The sequence below is a fragment of the Aphidius gifuensis genome, linkage group LG3 (assembly GCF_014905175.1).
Source record: "Aphidius gifuensis isolate YNYX2018 linkage group LG3, ASM1490517v1, whole genome shotgun sequence".
Taxonomy (NCBI): Eukaryota; Metazoa; Arthropoda; class Insecta; order Hymenoptera; family Braconidae; genus Aphidius; species Aphidius gifuensis.
In genome coordinates this window covers 26,863,254-26,881,466 of record NC_057790.1, presented here as the reverse complement: position 1 = coordinate 26,881,466, position 18,213 = coordinate 26,863,254, and the positions used below count along the sequence as shown (strand labels likewise).

Genomic DNA, 18,213 nt, shown 5'->3' with positions numbered 1-18,213 from the left:
TTTCAATTATTATTTATCGAATAATAATTAAACGAGAGAATAATAAAATCGAAAAAATATCTAATTGAAACAAACAATAATAGTAATAATAATAATAATGATATATAAATTGAAATTAATGATAATAATTGAGTGTTTAATTTGTAAAACAATAATGACAAACTTAGCTATCCTATTTTTCTACATTTATTATTCGCAATATATTGAAAAAAAAAATTAAGGAAAAAAATATTCATATTTATTGGATTAGAAACAAGTACAATTTAGTCATTGCAGTTTGTATCAGCAATTACACACAATAATCAAAGTGGTTATATCTATTCATAAATATATATTTAATTTAATTGAAAAGAAACGAATAAATATATGGCACAAATTAAATTTTAAAATATTGTAGAAATTACTAGCTACGAAAATTAATTTTGTCTTTTTTAAAATCATCATTGGCTATGTTTAAATGATTCACGAATTTTGAGTGATAAAATAATGAAATTAGATGATAATTATTAAATTATAAATAAAAAAAAATTATGTCAAATTTTTGGTTTTAGTAAAAACCAATGTGAAATTTAAAAAAATAATTAATTCCTAAAGAAAAAAAAAAAATCCAAAATAACTATTGGTAATGGTCCAAATTTAAAAATAGTCTTTATTGTGAAGATATTCTGTACAAATTCGTTAATTGTTAAGTAATCAAATAATTAAAATCTAATATTTATTGATGTACATATATGTTATTTTCTTTATTCGAAAAATCGAAATATCTTCAAGTAATTAATGTTTTTCTATGCTATTATTGAACATGAGAATTATCGTTTTTATTTGTTAAATTCATAAAGACATAGGATGAATTTGTATTGATATTATTTGTTGGGCCATCGACATAGTCACTTAAAACTTTATTAATGTTTTAATTTACTACTGTTAATGATGTTTTATAAATAATTTAAACTTGGCTGTTATTTTGGCGCCTTAAAAATTAAAAATGGCTCTGCTCAACTTCTTTAGCGCTGCCTACAGATTTTTTTCCACACTACACGATCTAGCCATTTTGGAAAATCATTAAATTCGTTCACTCTGTTCCACGCTGTACGACGCCGTACACCTAATCTAGAGAAATTTGGTCTAAAACAAATCTAAAATCAAAATGTAAGTAACACGCTTTAAAATAATTTAATTATAAAATATCACATTGCAATTAAATAAATATATGTTTTTAAACAATAAATACAATAAATATTTATATAATTAATATAATTAATTTGTGAAAAAAAAAAAAAATTGCATTAGCCACGTGTTAAAAACTAACCTATAAAATTAAATTTTTTTTGTTGATGTTTTATCAGGACATACGGTGGATCAAGTGGAGGAGGTGGAGGTTATCGCAGTGGTGGAGGACGTAGTGGTGGCGGTGGCCAAAGAAGTGGCGGCTACGGAGGTGGTTCATCAGGTGGTGGACGTTCCTTTGGTGGAGGCCGTGGCGGTGGTTCACGTTTTGGAGGTGGCGGTGGAGGCCGTGGTAATAGCAATGGTGGTGCCCTAGAAAAACCAAATTGGGACAATGAAAATCTTCGTCCATTTAAAAAAGATTTTTATGTACCACATGCTAAAGTAACAAATCGTAGTCCAAAAGAAGTTGAAGCATATCGTCGTGAAAAAACAATGACATTAAAAGGTGATGATATACCAAATCCAATTCAACATTTTGAGGAAGGTAATTTTCCTGATTATGTTATGAAAGGATTAAAAAAACAAGGTTTCTCAGAACCAACAGCAATTCAAGCACAAGGTTGGCCAATTGCTATGTCTGGTGGTAATATGGTTGGTATTGCACAAACTGGATCTGGTAAAACACTTGGTTATATTTTACCAGCAATTGTTCATATTAATAGTCAAACACCACTTGCACGTGGTGATGGACCAATTGCACTTGTTCTTGCACCAACAAGAGAACTTGCACAACAAATACAAACTGTTGCTAATGATTTTGGTTCAATATCACGTGTACGTAATACATGTGTATTTGGTGGTGCACCAAAAGGTGGACAAGCAAGAGATTTAGAACGTGGTGTTGAAATTGTTATTGCAACACCTGGACGTCTTATTGATTTTCTTGAACGTGGTACAACAAATTTACGTAGATGTACATATTTGGTACTTGATGAAGCTGATCGTATGTTGGACATGGGTTTTGAGCCACAAATTAGAAAAATCATTGAACAAATTAGACCAGACAGACAAGTTCTCATGTGGTCAGCAACATGGCCAAAAGAAGTCAAAAATCTTGCTGAAGAATATCTCAGGGATTATTCACAATTGAACATTGGATCATTGCAATTATCAGCCAATCATAATATTCTACAAATTGTTGATGTTTGTCAAGAGAGTGAAAAGGAAGAAAAGTAAGTTTTTTTTTCTCTCATTTTTAAACATTATTTTTATTTACTCAACCATTTTTACATGATGAAAAAATGTCCATGATAATTAATGATTATTACAAACATTTTAACCTCTAAGAAGAACTGAAAAAAAATAATTAAAAATCCATTTTATTTTATCTTGCATCTTTGAAAATTAACATTACTAATATTTTTTTATTTTTTGTCAATTCCAGGTTAGGAAATTTACTTCAAGAAATTGGTAATCAAAACGAGGATGGTGGTAAAACAATTATCTTTGTTGAAACCAAGAAGAAGGTTGAAAATATCACCAAAAATATACGTCGTTATGGATACCCAGCAGTTTGTATGCATGGTGATAAATCACAACAAGAACGTGATTATGTTCTTAGAGGTAATTTAAATATTTCTATTAATTTTGTTCAACCAACATCACCACATGCTAAAAAATAAAAAAAATGCTAATTATTTTCCATCTCAATTGATTACAGAATTCAGAAATAAAAAAGGCTCAATACTTGTTGCCACAGATGTAGCTGCTCGAGGTCTTGGTAAGCAACACCAACTGGTGACTTGAATTGATAATTTAATTTTTTTTGTTTTAAACATGTTTTAATTTAAAAAAAAAAAAAAGAAAAATATTTTTCAATTAGCCTGTGTACCACTTGTGTGACTGAGTGGTTCGCGGGTCATTGTCGAGCTGTGTTCGTCGACTGTGTGTTCTTGGTGTGTGATATATAAAAAAAAAAAAGTAAAATAATGAATATACAATGATAATAATGCACACCAGAAAGAGAGTGGGTGGTGTCCAGCTTGGTGCAAGACAACAAGGTCATTGTTGTCTTAGCAACAATGAGATATAAATGAATATATCGATGGACACGTGTTGTAGAAAAATGTGACTGGCCAAAATGTAATTGCATATGAAGAACAATTGATGGTTGATGTGTTCAATCCTGGACTAGGATCCAATAAATATGCAATTCAATTGGGTTTGTATTATCACAATATCCAGTTCAACACATTTTTATTAAATCTACAACAACACTTATTTTTTTTTTCATCTCATTATTATTCATTTAATCAAAAATCATTTATTATTATTTTCATAGCTTCTTTAATAACTTAATTTTTATATATTTTTTCTTTAATCAATTAAACACTAATCATTATTTTTTTTTATCAATTTTTAAAATCATATTGTTCAAGAACACTTTGTTTAATCAACCACGATGAATACAAGCTCGAGATTTAATTGATTGTTGGATATTTAATTGTCACTTGTTTATTTTTATTAACAAATATTTATTTATATAGATGTTGATGATGTTAAGTATGTAATCAATTATGATTATCCATCATCATCTGAAGATTATATACACAGAATTGGTAGAACAGGACGTTCATCATCAACTGGTACAAGTTATGCATTTTTCACACCACAAAATAGTAGACAAGCTAAAGATCTTGTTAATGTATTGACTGAAGCTAAGCAAACTATTAATCCAAAACTTGCTGAGCTTGCACAAAGAGGTGGTGGTTATGGAGGTGGCTACGGTGGAGGAAGAAGTAAGTCAATCAATTTATTTGTTGTCAATCAACTTACTTGTTGCTTTGTTGATTAATCATGATATTAATTTTTGATGTTGGTATTTTTTCAGGTCGTTGGGGATATGGTGGTGGTCGTGGAAGTGGTGGACGTGGTGGTAGCTCCTTTTCTGGTTCCCACAAAAGATTTGACAATAACAGAAGTTATGGCAACGATTATTAATCATGCTAATAATTATTATTGTTAATAACTAAATATTCGATTTAATTTATCTAGGTGTTTATGATTTAATCAACTGGTACATTGTAAAAAAAATTATAAGTCAGTATCTGGTTAATCGTAAATCATATAATCTAATTATCTATCAAATTTTTTTTTATATTTATCTTTGAAAGAGGAGGAAAGAATATTAAATAATTTTTTTTTTAATTAACTTTTTTTCTGATTAGCAAAGTTAGGTTAGGTAGCTCGTAAATTTAATAAGAAAAATATCGATGAATATTATTTACTCGATGAAAATAATTATTTCAAGGATGAAAAGAACTTTTTTTTTTTCTTTTCATCTACGTGACCTATGACTTTTTTTTTTTCGAACCAGTATTTATTCCAGCTTTTGGAATAGCCACTATTAATTTTTATAATAACTATGTCTTATCAGATGAAATTAAAAATAAATTTGTCACATGAACTAAAATAAAAATTATGAGTTTTGATATTTATTTATATAAAAATCCTGTAGATATAATTTTTTTACAAATATAAAGCTTTTAAAAATATTTTTCAAGATTAAGTTTGCTTGGTTCACTTGTTGGTCCATGTCGTTCAACAGGAACTCCATTTTTGTCGATGATAAATTTCGTAAAATTCCATTTGATAGCACTGCCAAATGTTCCACCTTTTTCGTGTTTTAAATATTTCCACAGTGGATGAGCATCATCACCGTTGACGTTTATTTTTTCAAACAAATCAAATTGTACCTGTAATGAAAATTAAATATCAATTCTCTGGATTATTTTAGTGGATCCAATGATGCTTTGAAAATTATACCTTTTGTCGTTTAGCAAAGCTGCAAATTTCTTCACTATCACCTGGTTCTTCACCCATGAATTGATCACAAGGAAATGCCAAAATTCTCAATCCTATAAATCAATTAAAAACATATGTAAATATTATTTTTAATTATCTAATTTTAAACAAGGTACCTTTACTTTCAGCATATTTGTCATAGAGTTCATTGAGTTGATTGTAATTTTTCTCAGTTAGTCCACATTTTGATGCAACATTGACAATCACACACACATGTCCAGCGTATCTAAAAAACATCAACAACAACACGTAGTAAATTAGATGATCAATTGACTCATCAGACTTATCAGATGATATTAATTTTTATTTACTTTGACAAGGGCACAACATCACCCTTGATAGAAACAGCTTCGAAATCATAAATTGATTTTGCTGATTTGTAATCAGCATTCCCACTCATTTTATTAATTATAAATTAATTAATAATTATTGTTTAATTAATCTACTGATGAGCCAAAGTATTTCTAGATTGTTTTGGAGATGTAAAATATTATCATGTATTTACTATTGGATGCTGGGCGTCTACTGACAGGCGACAGCTGCACTTGATTCTAACTGCGTTGGACCATCAAATTGCGTCACTAAAAGGAAACACACACTAACAATAAAAAGTATACATATACTTTTCTTCTTAGACCTTCTAAGATTTTCTAATTCTAAATGATGATGATGAAACTGCTTTTGATTATTTCCTACCTTTATATAACTGTCAAGTACATATTAAAATAACAACAATGAATCATTTACTCCAAAAATCAATTTAAAAAAATATATTGTATTTTTATTGTCAACAATTGGATTAAAAATATAAAAATAAATATACAAAATGTTTATGTAAATAATTGAGCAAATAATCATGGTACCATGTCCTAATAATTTTAAAAAATATCAACATTTATAAATTTTTCTTGCAAGACAATTGCTTTTGTAATTTTTCATATCTTTCAAGTTCATCATTGGTTACAGAAGGTACAAGTACATTAATAGCATCAATAAAATCTTCAATTTTAACAACAACTGGACCTTTTGGTTGTTGATATTTATCTGATGATTCAATGATTCTCTTAACAGCATTTAACCAAGCATTAGAACATACTGATTGCAAATCAGCACCAGTTAAATTAGCTGGTAATTTATCAGCAATATTTTTTAACAATTCATCCCTATTATTATTAGCAAATATAAATTTTTTAGTAACAGCATTTAATACACTTAATTGTGATTGATGATCAGAATAAATTCCAACATAAAGTAGCTTATCAAATCTTCCTGGTCTAAGCAATGCTGAATCAATGAGATCTGGTCTATTTGTTGCACCAATAATAAATGTACTTGTTGAACTTTCAAGACCATCCATTTCAGCAAGTAACTGTGATACAACACGATCCATAACACCACCACTATCACCACTACGTCCACGATTTGGTGCAAGTGCATCAAGTTCATCAAAAAATATTATACATGGTGATGCTATTTTAGCACGTTCAAATATATCTCTAACATTTTTTTCACTTTGTCCAACATACATGTTCAATAACTCTGGTCCTTTGACTGATAAAAAATTAAGTTTACATTCAGTTGCAACAGCTTTTGCTAACAGTGTCTTGCCAGTACCTGGTGGACCATATAATAATATTCCAGAACTTTTAATTCCAGAATTATTTAACAATGGCAATTCAATTCTACGTATTATTTCATTTTTTAAATTTATCAAACCACCAATATCATCCCAATAAACTTTTGGTATTTTTGGTGAACCAATATCATCTGATAATATATCTTGCATTGATTCAAGTGACTTTTTAAAATCACACATTTCAATTAACACATTGTTTTTATATTTTTTATATGAATTTTTAGCTGAATTTAATATCATTGTTTCGAAATCATTTATTACTAAATCATAACATAATTCAGCAATATTTTTTACATCAATATTTGTATTAAATTTTTTAATTTTTAAATACCAATTAATTATATCAATTTTATCATCTTGATTTAGCTGTTTTATTGTAATTTTTTCAATGAAATTTCTTTCAATATCTCTTGGTATTTCTGAGCTTTCAATTGTTGCTATGATAATTAGTGGATACGTCATTTTTTCACTGTATAAATTATTTAATTGTTCTGTAAAATTTGATGTTATTCTTTCGTCAATTTTACCATCAGTATTTTTACAAAATGATTCAATATTACTGAGCTTTAAAATACAAGGAACATAAGATTCAGCATTGCTAATAACAATACGTAATTTGGCTTCTGTTTGTGATGCTGATAGTGTATGAATTTCAGCACAATCAACATTATAAAAATTAAAACCAAGTCGTTTAGCAAGACATGTTAATAGTCTATGTTTACCACAACCACGTGGACCATCAACAATAAAAACTGGTTTGATATTCATCCAATTGTCTGTTGTCATAAATGGCCTGATACAATCTTCAAGTGTCTCTACATATTTCTCTAAAAATCTTGGACAATTTAACATCAATGACTTGTCAAGCTCATCAGCAATATTGTCCAAGTTATTGCAGTTATTTTGTTCAATAAATACTTGATACTGTCTTGGCAGATACTCGTTGATAGATCCTTCTTGAATCAATCTTGATTCATCACAAACAACATAACTAGCTTCATTGGTGTAATGCCCATTTAGCTTTACACAATTTATTTTAAAATAAACCTTTGACAGCTCTGGTGTTGGGTTTGTATAAAAATATTCTGCTGCATAATCTGTTATTCTTGTACAAATAACATCATTCTTTCTCAAATATCTTGGCTGGCTAAAATAATTTCTCAACAAATTATCAATCAAGCTCTCAGGACAATCATGGGGGTTTGATATCATTGATAATTTAACTTCATCAGCAAATTTACTTGGTGCATCAACACCAGGAACTAAAAATAAACAAACGAATTTTTTTTAAACATTGATCAATCATTTTGGTGCTTGCTAAAAAATATATACTCACGAATAAAAAACAATGACTCATCATTATGTTTAAATAACTTTTTAATATTATAAAATGTCACATCAGATAAATAAATAATATTATTTTCTAAACAATTGATATTTATTAATTGTACTTTATATTTTTTTTCTGATCCAACTGAACAAATGTTTATCCATTTTTTAATATTAACATTGTGCAAATTTCCAAATACACATGATTTTGCATCAACATAATTATCATTAAAATATTTATTAACAAAATAATCAACTGCTTTGTTATTTAAACATTTGAATTTAATTTTATTATTTATAAATTTTTTAAATCTCAATGATGCATAATACAAAAACACTAATGCCAATAAATGATGTTTATTATTTTTGGCATATCCACTATGTAAAAAATTAATTAATATTTTATATTTTACCAAAAAATTCATCATTTACAATAATTAATAATAATCAAGGATTATTATCATTATTGTCAAGGTGGACTTGGCCAAACAGTGTGGCGACAGATTTAGGTCAATCAGCTGTTCATGGTTTACATGAAAACTCTCTCTCTCTCTCTCTCTCTTTCGTGGTCACCAGTGGTCACACTCTTTAGCCGCTGGTTTTTTAAATTTATTTGAACACGAGTCAGTACACACGTGGTTAATGTTGAATAAGCAAAATTGTTTATATAAATAATTGCAATCTTGGCAAAGTAAGGTTACATATCACGTGGGAAATAACTTTGAAGTAATTGAATAACAATTACAATAAATATTATTCCATTTACGTGCATCAAAAAATAACAAGGTACAAAGTACAATTAATTTTATATTTTGCAATAAAAAATAAATAAGACAACCTCATGGAGATTGATATGGAGACTGATGCAAGTCATCTGGTCGAAAAGTTTGAAAAACAAACTTTAAATGTCCAGGAAAATGTAAGTTTTATAATATCATATCAAAATAATTATAGTTGATTAATTGGAGAATTTTTAGCTGTTGTAATTGTTTATTGTTAATTAAAATAAATAATAATAAATTATAATTTTTTGGTCATAGGTAACCTCACTTTCAAGCAGAATAAATTTTGATGATGTAATAACAAAAGAGATGATTGAAGATACTGAAAAATTTTTGAAGAATCACAGAATAGATGCAGAGAAAGAATTAGAAGAACAGCATAAAAAGCTTATGATTGAGATGCATTTACTGTTTCATGAACGACCACAACTAAAAAAAAGTAAGGAATAACAACAGACTAATTTTTAATAATAAAAATAAAATTTTATATGTACAGAATCATCATCATTTTATTATTATTATAATTACTAATCATAACATAAATAATTTATTTTTCAGTATGCGAAAATAGAAGTAGTCAACTTGTTCTTTCATGCTTTACGAAGTATAACTTTCAGAAGAAGTCATACCTACCTAGGGATGATTTGCTAGATCTTGGTGACTTAAAATATATAATTCAATCTTTTGGATATAATTTAACGTACTTGAATGTAACATCCTATCCTTTTTCTCAAATAATGCCATTGATCAATATCAACTGTCCTGGTCTTAAGCAACTTTATGTAGAATTTAAAGAAATAAATGATCAGGATTTTGAAAATGTTTTTTCTAATATGCATAAACTTAAAGAGCTACGGGTTACATGGAATTGTAAAAATTCAGCTCTACCAATGACTTTGGTCAAGTCATTAGAACAAGTTGGTGAAACCTTGAAGTTTTTACATTTTTCATGTTACGAAAAAAAAGCTACTTTCTTACCAGATTCATTGGCTTCGGTAAGTTTAATAAATTTTAAATAAATATTATACATGCATTTGTAGAATAAAAAAATTTAATTTAATTTTTAATAAATTATTTAATTTTCAGGTACTTCCTCGTCTAATCGCTTTAGAAGAATTCACTGTATATAATTTTCATCTAAGTGCACCATTGGTCCAGTCGTTAGGTGAAACTAAAAATTTAATTCGTCTACTCTTTTTACCACCGACTAAATATCCAATTATTAATGAAAAAATTGATATGTATCCTATTGGAAATTTGAAAAATCTTGGATTATTAGCTATTCGTTGGGATTGGGGTGGTACAGATGAATTTCTAATCAATCTTTGTAATAATTCGAAGGAACTACGAGACATAAATATTGCTGGCACAAATATAACGGATGATGGTATGATCGCTATCAATAATTTGAGACATTTAACATATCTTAATCTTGGTTTACTTAGATTGAAAAAGACAAATAATTTTATCACTGATAAATCAATTGAATGTTTATTTAATGAGACATTGCGGGCTTTAGATTTAGCAAATTGCACCAAAATTTCTAATAGATCAGTGATTAAAGCTTTTGAAAATTTACCAAATTTATCAAGTTTATTTGTTGAAAATACAAATGTTACTATTGAAGTTGTCGAAGAATTATCTAAATTAACAAAATTTCATGAGACGAAACTACATGTATATGTTTCTTTTGAAGATTGTAATGGTATTTTTAAATCGTTATTGGCTTCACATAATATTGAATTTAAAACTCAGACTGGGTGTGCGATGTGGAGATAAATCAATTAAAAAAATTAATGGTGTTTTCTTATCATAATATAAAAAAAAATTAAAGTTTAATTGATTTAAGTACTAATTTGATATCACGATTGTATTAGTTCTTTTATATAATGGTCATTCAATAAATATTGTAATAATAATTCAATAAAAGATAATAAATAATTTTCTAATTTTAATATTTACTTGAGATCAATGGATCTTGATTTGGTTTCTATTTATAATAATTTGCAGTAAATATTTTACGATAATGATGAAATTTTAAAATTCAATTTGAAAAAAACAGCAAAATTTGACAAAAAAAAATTGAGTCATTTGATGTTTTAATTAAAATTTATTTATTATTAAATTTGTAAAGAAAATTGAGTAATAAAAAGTTTTTTATAAATTTATTATTAACATTTCTAAATTTATTCAATTAAACGTAAATAAAATAATAATTGTTTTTAAAAAATCTTTAGAAAATTAAATATGGCAAATGGAAAAAATATTTTTAAATTTAAATGGAAAAATTACAAATTATAATTAATTTATTTATGCAATAAGTGGAAGTTAAAATTGAATAAAAAAAAAAATTCATGTAAAATTATGAGATTCAGTCGAATTATTTTCAATTTATTTTTAAAAACTTTAAAAATATTCTTCAAATTTATAATTCTTGATTCATTTTTACAGTAACTTTAAAAATGTAAATTCTTTAAATTCATTATAAAAAAAAGTTATTATTTTCATACAAAAATAATATTATAAAATTAATTTTAATATCAAATTTTAATATCAATAATAATATCAAAAATAGTAATAATCGAATCATTTTAAATTAAATCGAAAGAAAAAGATTCTAGATTACAAAAAAACCTCTGACGTTTTAATAAATAATTATAAATAAAAAAACGAATAAGATTATTTAAAAAAAATTAAAAGCTTATTTACATGAAAACTTGTGGCCACACTCCTTGGCTAGATTTTTCTGGGCTTCTCCTTGTTTCTCTTTACTTAAAATTTATTTGAATAGTGTACGAGGCATTAGTCATTCCACACGTGGTTAAGATTCAATTTTAGACAAGTGCAATTTTGCCAATAAAGTAAGGCTACATACCACATGGAAATTAACTTTGTCAACTAAAATACTAGCTCAGTTTTTTACACAAAAACTTGATTAAAGACATTTTTGTTTAACAAGTTAATTAGATTAAATACCATTTTATTTACGAGCATTGAAAATAACAAGGTATTAAGTTCAATCAATTTATTGAGTATTTTTCATTAAATTTTTCGAATCTATTAGAGGTTATAATAATTCATCGATTTTTTTTTTTTTCTATATTTTGCAATATAGAAATAAATAAGACAACTTCTCATGGAGATTGATATGGAGACTGATACAAGTCTGCTGGTTAAAAAGGTTGAAAAACAAACTTTGAATGTCCAGGAAAATGTAAGTTTTATAATATTATATCAAAAGAATTATAGTTAATTAATTGGAGAATTTTTAACTGCTGTATTTCTTAATTATTAATTTAAATTAAATAATAAATTTATTTTCTTATAGATGATCGCAGCTCCAAGCAGACTAGTTCTACATGATGTAATAGTAAAAAAAATGATTGAAGATACTGAAAAAATTGTTAATGATCCCATGATTGAAGATACTAAAAAAATTGTTCATGATCCCATGGCAAATTATTTGGAAAAAAGAAAAAAAATATTTAAAGCACGATATAATAAACTCATGCTCAAGTGGCGTAGACAGTTGAGGGAAGAACCACGACTCGAAACAAGTAAGGAATAACAACAGACTAATTTTTGATGATAAAAATAAAATTCTTTATCATCATCATTTTATTATTATTATAAATACTATAATGATAACATAATTAATTTATTTTTCAGTATGTAAAAATAAAGAACTTGTTCTTTCATGCTTTACAAAATATAATTTACCGTGGTCATCAGGTGATAATGATAAAAATCTAAATGATCTAAAAGATGTAATTAAATTTTGTGGATATAATTTAACATATCTACATGTAGAATATTAAAATTTTTCAATTTTTCTAATCCATTGATTAATACCACTGTCAGGTCTTGAAAGTAAAATGAAAAAAGAAAAATGAAATTTATTTTTTCTAATATGCCTAAACTTGAAGAGCTATCGGTAAGATGGTCATGTGAAAAGTCAACGCTGCCAATGACTTTGGTCAAGTCATTAGAAAAAGTTGTTGGAACTTTGAAAGATTTACATCTTGCTTGTGAATCGAAAGATGGTGTATTCTTACCAGATTCATTGGCTTCGGTAAGTTCATATCAACAAATTTTTAATAATAATTATTTTACATGTATGTGTGTAGAATAAAAACATTTAGTTTTTAATTAATTATTCATTTTTTAGATATTCCCTCGATTCATTGCTTTAGAACGTTTATGTGTCGATGGTTTTCGACTGAGTCAACCAGTTATCCAGTCGATAGGTAAAACAAAAAATTTAACTGATCTCAAATTACTTTCGCTTGATGATGATCCAATGATTAATGAAAAAATCAGTATGTCTTCAATCGGGAATTTGATAAATCTTGAATCATTACATATTTGTTGGGATTGTGCTGATGCAGATGAATTATTGATTAATCTCGGTGATAATGCTAAACAATTACAAAAATTAGATATGCTTATTACAAATTTAACAGATAATGGTATGATCGCCGTTAAAAAAATGAGTCAATTGCAATGGTTCAGCTGCCTTGGTAAACGTTTAGATACATTGAAAAAGACAAATAATTTTATCACTGATAAATCAATTGAATGTTTATTTAATAAACAATTGTGGTATTTAGATTTATCAAATTGCACTGAAATTTCTAATAGATCAGTGATTAAAATTTTTGAAAATTTACCAAATCTATCATTTCTTACAATTAAAAATACAAATGTTACTATTGAAATTATCGAAGAATTATCAAGATTAACAAAATTTCATGAGAATACAGTACATGTATTAGTTTCTTTTAAAGATTGTAATGGTATTTTTAAATCATTATTGGAATCACATGATATTGAATTTGCGACTATATCTTCAAAGATTAGTCAATAAAAAAAACAAAAAATAAATGGTGTTTTCCTATCATAATACGTATATAATAGCTATACAAACAATATTGTAATAATAATTTAATAAAAGATGATAAATAACGTTCTGCATTTAATATTTACTTAGGACTATATAATGGATTCGGTCGTTATTCAGTGTCACAAAAATCATTCCTACAACCTTCAATAAGACAATTTTTTATATACCATCTTGTCCATACTGGTTGTTGATTCATCATGTTGTGCTAATAGGTCTCTAGTTTTCTTTCTTTCTTATAAAAAGATATAATATTATAAAATTAATATTAATATCAAATTTATTGTCAAAAATATAAATTGAAAAAAAAAAAAGACAATTACAATAATTCCAATTGATTCCAAATACAAAAAAAAAATTAAAAATTCTTTTTTGCTTACTGTGCCCAGTAATTAATAAATTTTAATTTAAATTTTTCTACGATGTTGTGCTATATTGGTCAATGGAAAATTTAAACGATGAAACATCTCCAATGATTATTGATTGAAGAATAATATTTAATTACCAAAATAATCAATTGTTTCGTCATTTAAAAATTTAAATTTTATTTTATTTTTAAATTTTTTACATCTTAACGATACATAATATACAAAATGATGTTTATTATTTTTAGCATATCCACTTTGTAAAAAATTAATTATAATATTTTATTTTTTACCAAAAAAATCATTATTTACAATAAATAATAATAATCAATAATAATTATTATTATTGTCAAGGTGGACCTGGCCAAACAGTGTGGCGACAGGTTCAGATCAATCAGCGGTTCATGGTATATTTACATGAAAACTCTCTCGTGGCCACACGCTGGTTTTTTAAATTTATTCCAACACGAGTCGTCGGTATAGTCAGTACACACGTGGTTAAGATTGAATTAGCAAAATTGTTAAAATAATTCCAGCCTTGACAAAATAAGGTTACATAGCACGTGGGAATTAACTTTGAGGTAATTAACAATTACAATAAATATTATTCCATTTACGTGCATCAAAAATAAAAATAGGTACAAAGTTCAATCAATTCTATATTTTGCAATAAAAAATAAATAAGACAACCTCATGGAGATTGATATGGAAATTGATATGGAGACTGATGATGAAAGTCTGCTGGTTAAAAAGTTTGAAAAACAAACTTTAAATGACCAGGAAAATGTAAGTTTTATAATATATTTATATCAAAAGAATATTATAGTTAGTTAATTGCAGAATTTTTAGCTGCTGTATTTCTTTATTATCAATTAAATTAAATAATAAATTTATTTTCTTATAGATGACCTCAGCTTCAAGCAGACTAGTTCCATCTGATGTAATATTAAAAAAAATGATTGAAGATATTGAAAAAATTTTCAATGATCCCATGACTGAAGAAATTGAAAAAATTCTTCATGATCTCATGATTGAAGATATGAGAAATCTTATTCGTCATTATCCCAGCAAGTATCACGAAGTACACGATAAAATATGGGATGCACGACATAATAAGCTTATGCTTAATTGGTATGAACTATTTCAGAATGAACCACGACTCGAAAAAAGTAAGGAATAACAACAAACTAATTTTTGATGATAAAAAAATAAAATTCTTTATCATCATGTTATTATTATTATTATAAATACTAATGGTAACATAATTAATTGATTTTTCAGCATGTAAAAATGAACAACTTATTTCTTCGAAATTTACTGATTATCCGTTTAAAGCATCATCAAATGTTGAATACGAAAATTTCGTTGATTTGAAATATTCAATTGAATTCTGTGGATATAATTTGAAGGATCTGGTGGTCACAGAATATCCTTCTTCTCAAATAATGCCATTGATTAATACATACTGTCCTGGTCTTGAAGACCTTGTTGTAACATTTGAAGAAATAAAAGATGAGGATTTTAAAGATGTTTTTTCTAATATGCATAAACTTAAAAAGCTATTCATAAAGTGGAAATGTGAAAGATCAACGCTGCCAATGACTTTGGTCAAGTCATTAGAACAAGTGGGTGGAACCTTGAAAGAGTTACAGCTTTCATGCGAATCGAAAGATGGTGTTTCCTTACTAAATTCATTGGTTCCGGTAAGTTTAACAAAAAATATTAATAAATATTATCATGTATGTAGAATAAAAAAATTTGATTTAGGTTTTAATAAATTAATTTAATTATTTATTTTTTAGGTATTCCCTCGATTCATTGCTTTAGAACGTTTATATTCAGATGTTCTTCAAGTGAATCAAACAGTAATTCAGTCGATAAGCGAAATAACAGGTATAACTGATCTACTATTACTCTGGCCTGATGGTCATCCAATAATGGTGATTGAAAAAATAAATTTGTCTCCACTCGGGAATTTAAAAAATCTTGAAAAATTGAATATTAGTTGGGCACGCAGTACAGATGAATTATTAATTAAACTTGCTGATAATGCTAGAAATTTAGAAGAATTAGATATACTTGGTACAAATATAACTGATAATGGTATTTTTGCAGTCACAAAAATGAGTCAATTGAAAGGGCTCTCTCTTGGTTTAGACAGTTTTCCTAAAAAGATATTAGAAAAACAAAATAAGTACATCACTGATAAATCAATTGAATGTTTATTTAATGAACAATTGAGATCTTTAGATTTATCGAGTTGCCGTAAAGTTTCTAATAGATCAGTGATTAAACTTTTTGAAAATTTACCAAACCTATCATGCCTATTAATTCGAAATTCAAATGTTACTAGTAAAGTTGTCGAAGAATTATCTAAATCAACGAAATTTCATAAAGAAAAACTACATATCTATGTTTCTTTTAAAGATTCCAAGGGTATTTGTAAATCATTAATGGAATCACATAATGTTGAATTTGTGTCTATTTACAAAGATTAGCCAATAAAAATTAAAAAGTGGTGTTTTTTTATCATATTATGAAAAAAAAATTAACTTTAATTCATTTAAGTACAGCTAATTTAATATCACGATTGTATTAGTTCCTACATAATAAAAGCTATATAATGGACACTGTAATAATATAATTTAATAAAAGATAATAAATATATAATGTTCTATAATATTTTAATATTTATCTGCGATCAATGGATCTTAATTTGGTCGTTATTTAACTTTAATATAAAAAAATAGAAAATGTATTTTTAAAATTGAACAAAAAAATTACAAATTTATTTATATTCATGCAATAAGTATAAATGTTGCAATTAAATGAATGAAACAATGTGAAATTATAAAATTCAGTTGACTTATTTTTGGTCAATTTTTAATAACGTATAAAATATTTTTTATACAAAAATAATATAAACTTAACTTTAATACCAAATTTATCATCAAAAATATAAATATATAAAAAAAAAAAAAAAACTACACATAATAATCAAATCATTAAATTAAATCAAAAGAAAAAAAAAAAGGCGAGACAATTACAATTATTCCAGTTGATTCTAAATACACAAAAAAATTAGAAACCCTTTTTAGTTTTTTTTTTTTTAAAATAATTCGAAATGAATTAATTTCGGTAAATAATTATTATAATAAAATTGACTACATATTTTTTTAGATTACAAATGAATCTGTACGTTCTAATTGGTTCTAATAAATAATAATAAAAAAAAAAACAAATAAGATTATTTAAAAAAAATTAAAAGCTTATTTACAGCATGATAATTATAAATTACTCAATACAAACTGTCACAGTATAATTAATAAAATTTCAATTTAAATCTTTATACGAACAATTTTACATTGGTAGATGTAAAATTTAATTGATGGAGCATCTCCAATGATTTTTGATTGAAGAACAATAATACTCTGTTCAACACCTTTGACGATGACGTCTTAATCTGTCGAAATAAAATCGACATAACATTATTTTTTTCTACTAAAAATATATTAAATTTTAATTAATTAAAATCTTACCCTATTATCCATAATACTGTAAATATTGGTAAAATAATTTTTTTCAATGAACAAAGACCCAGCTGTGTACCACTAACCATAAGCATTTTATTGTGTAAAATTTCGAAAAACATTTCTACATGTTCAACCCTAAAATTAGAATCATCTTTATCATTTTTATTAACGTCATCATTGTCTATAGTCTTTTTTAACGATATGTACATTAGGGAAGCCCTGAAGTAGGAATTTTTATTGTAACGCGGGTCAACAGTTACACAGAATTTTTTTTTAATTTTATAAATAATATTGGTTAATATTGTTTTTTCTTTCGATTTTTTTCTTATATTAATTGATAATTAATTAATTATATGATTTTTTTTTTTTTATCAATATCAGTGACTAATTTTAGTATCAAATTTGATCAAATATTATATTTAACATTATATCAAATAGTATTAATCAAGATTTACTCCACAGATTAATCAATTAATTATATCTATGAATCATATCTTGAAACCACTTGATTTTTGTTTGTTGAAAAAAATTTTATGGTGTTTTCTTATCGTACTATAAGAAGAATATAAAATTAAAGTTAGTTGACCATTATAATAATTTTTATATAACAGTTTTTCAATCAATTTGGTAATAT

At 26.0% G+C, this 18,213-nt stretch overlaps 4 protein-coding genes across 4 annotated transcripts; 2 read left to right on the top strand and 2 right to left on the bottom strand.

Annotated features, from left to right (window-relative positions):
- Positions 1-1,022: 1,022 nt before the first annotated feature.
- Positions 1,023-4,644, top strand: LOC122853388 (ATP-dependent RNA helicase p62-like). The gene is made up of 6 exons (XM_044153826.1): positions 1,023-1,149; positions 1,347-2,402; positions 2,615-2,793; positions 2,891-2,950; positions 3,717-3,968; positions 4,061-4,644. Coding segments are annotated over exons 1-6 (1,659 nt in total). The 5' UTR covers positions 1,023-1,147; the 3' UTR covers positions 4,171-4,644.
- LOC122853390 (phospholipid hydroperoxide glutathione peroxidase-like) lies at positions 4,633-5,683 on the bottom strand. Its single transcript, XM_044153830.1, has 4 exons — positions 5,346-5,683; positions 5,151-5,260; positions 4,996-5,087; positions 4,633-4,925 (listed from the first exon to the last, which is right to left on the bottom strand). The coding sequence occupies exons 1-4, from the start codon at positions 5,432-5,434 to the stop codon at positions 4,716-4,718; spliced, it is 501 nt and encodes a 166-aa protein (XP_044009765.1). The 5' UTR covers positions 5,435-5,683; the 3' UTR covers positions 4,633-4,715.
- A 98-nt stretch (positions 5,684-5,781) lies between these two features.
- Positions 5,782-8,542, bottom strand: LOC122853385 (peroxisomal biogenesis factor 6). The gene is made up of 2 exons (XM_044153823.1): positions 8,007-8,542; positions 5,782-7,932 (listed from the first exon to the last, which is right to left on the bottom strand). The coding sequence occupies exons 1-2, from the start codon at positions 8,425-8,427 to the stop codon at positions 5,930-5,932; spliced, it is 2,424 nt and encodes an 807-aa protein (XP_044009758.1). The 5' UTR covers positions 8,428-8,542; the 3' UTR covers positions 5,782-5,929.
- Positions 8,543-8,809: 267 nt separating this feature from the next.
- Positions 8,810-10,561, top strand: LOC122853384. Its single transcript, XM_044153822.1, has 4 exons — positions 8,810-8,918; positions 9,040-9,220; positions 9,340-9,776; positions 9,868-10,561. The coding sequence occupies exons 1-4, from the start codon at positions 8,841-8,843 to the stop codon at positions 10,558-10,560; spliced, it is 1,389 nt and encodes a 462-aa protein (XP_044009757.1). The 5' UTR covers positions 8,810-8,840; the 3' UTR covers position 10,561.
- The last annotated feature ends 7,652 nt before the right edge of the window (positions 10,562-18,213 follow it).

Bases quoted from the DNA above. Each gene is read 5' to 3' on its own strand.
- LOC122853385 (XM_044153823.1), bottom strand. From the start codon at position 8,427: ATGATGAATTTTTTGGTAAAATATAAAATATTAATTAATTTTTTACAT. The intron at 7,933-8,006 runs GTGAGTATATAT...GTTTATTTTTAG, and splicing joins TGAGTCATTGTTTTTTATTC to TTCCTGGTGTTGATGCACCA.
- LOC122853388 (XM_044153826.1), top strand. The intron at 2,794-2,890 runs GTAATTTAAATA...AATTGATTACAG, and splicing joins ACGTGATTATGTTCTTAGAG to AATTCAGAAATAAAAAAGGC. The intron at 2,951-3,716 runs GTAAGCAACACC...TTATTTATATAG, and splicing joins TGTAGCTGCTCGAGGTCTTG to ATGTTGATGATGTTAAGTAT.
- LOC122853384 (XM_044153822.1), top strand. From the start codon at position 8,841: ATGGAGATTGATATGGAGACTGATGCAAGTCATCTGGTCGAAAAGTTT. The intron at 8,919-9,039 runs GTAAGTTTTATA...TTTTGGTCATAG, and splicing joins CTTTAAATGTCCAGGAAAAT to GTAACCTCACTTTCAAGCAG. The intron at 9,221-9,339 runs GTAAGGAATAAC...TTTATTTTTCAG, and splicing joins ACGACCACAACTAAAAAAAA to TATGCGAAAATAGAAGTAGT.
- LOC122853390 (XM_044153830.1), bottom strand. From the start codon at position 5,434: ATGAGTGGGAATGCTGATTACAAATCAGCAAAATCAATTTATGATTTC. The intron at 5,261-5,345 runs GTAAATAAAAAT...GATGTTTTTTAG, and splicing joins GATGTTGTGCCCTTGTCAAA to ATACGCTGGACATGTGTGTG. The intron at 5,088-5,150 runs GTACCTTGTTTA...ATTGATTTATAG, and splicing joins CAAATATGCTGAAAGTAAAG to GATTGAGAATTTTGGCATTT.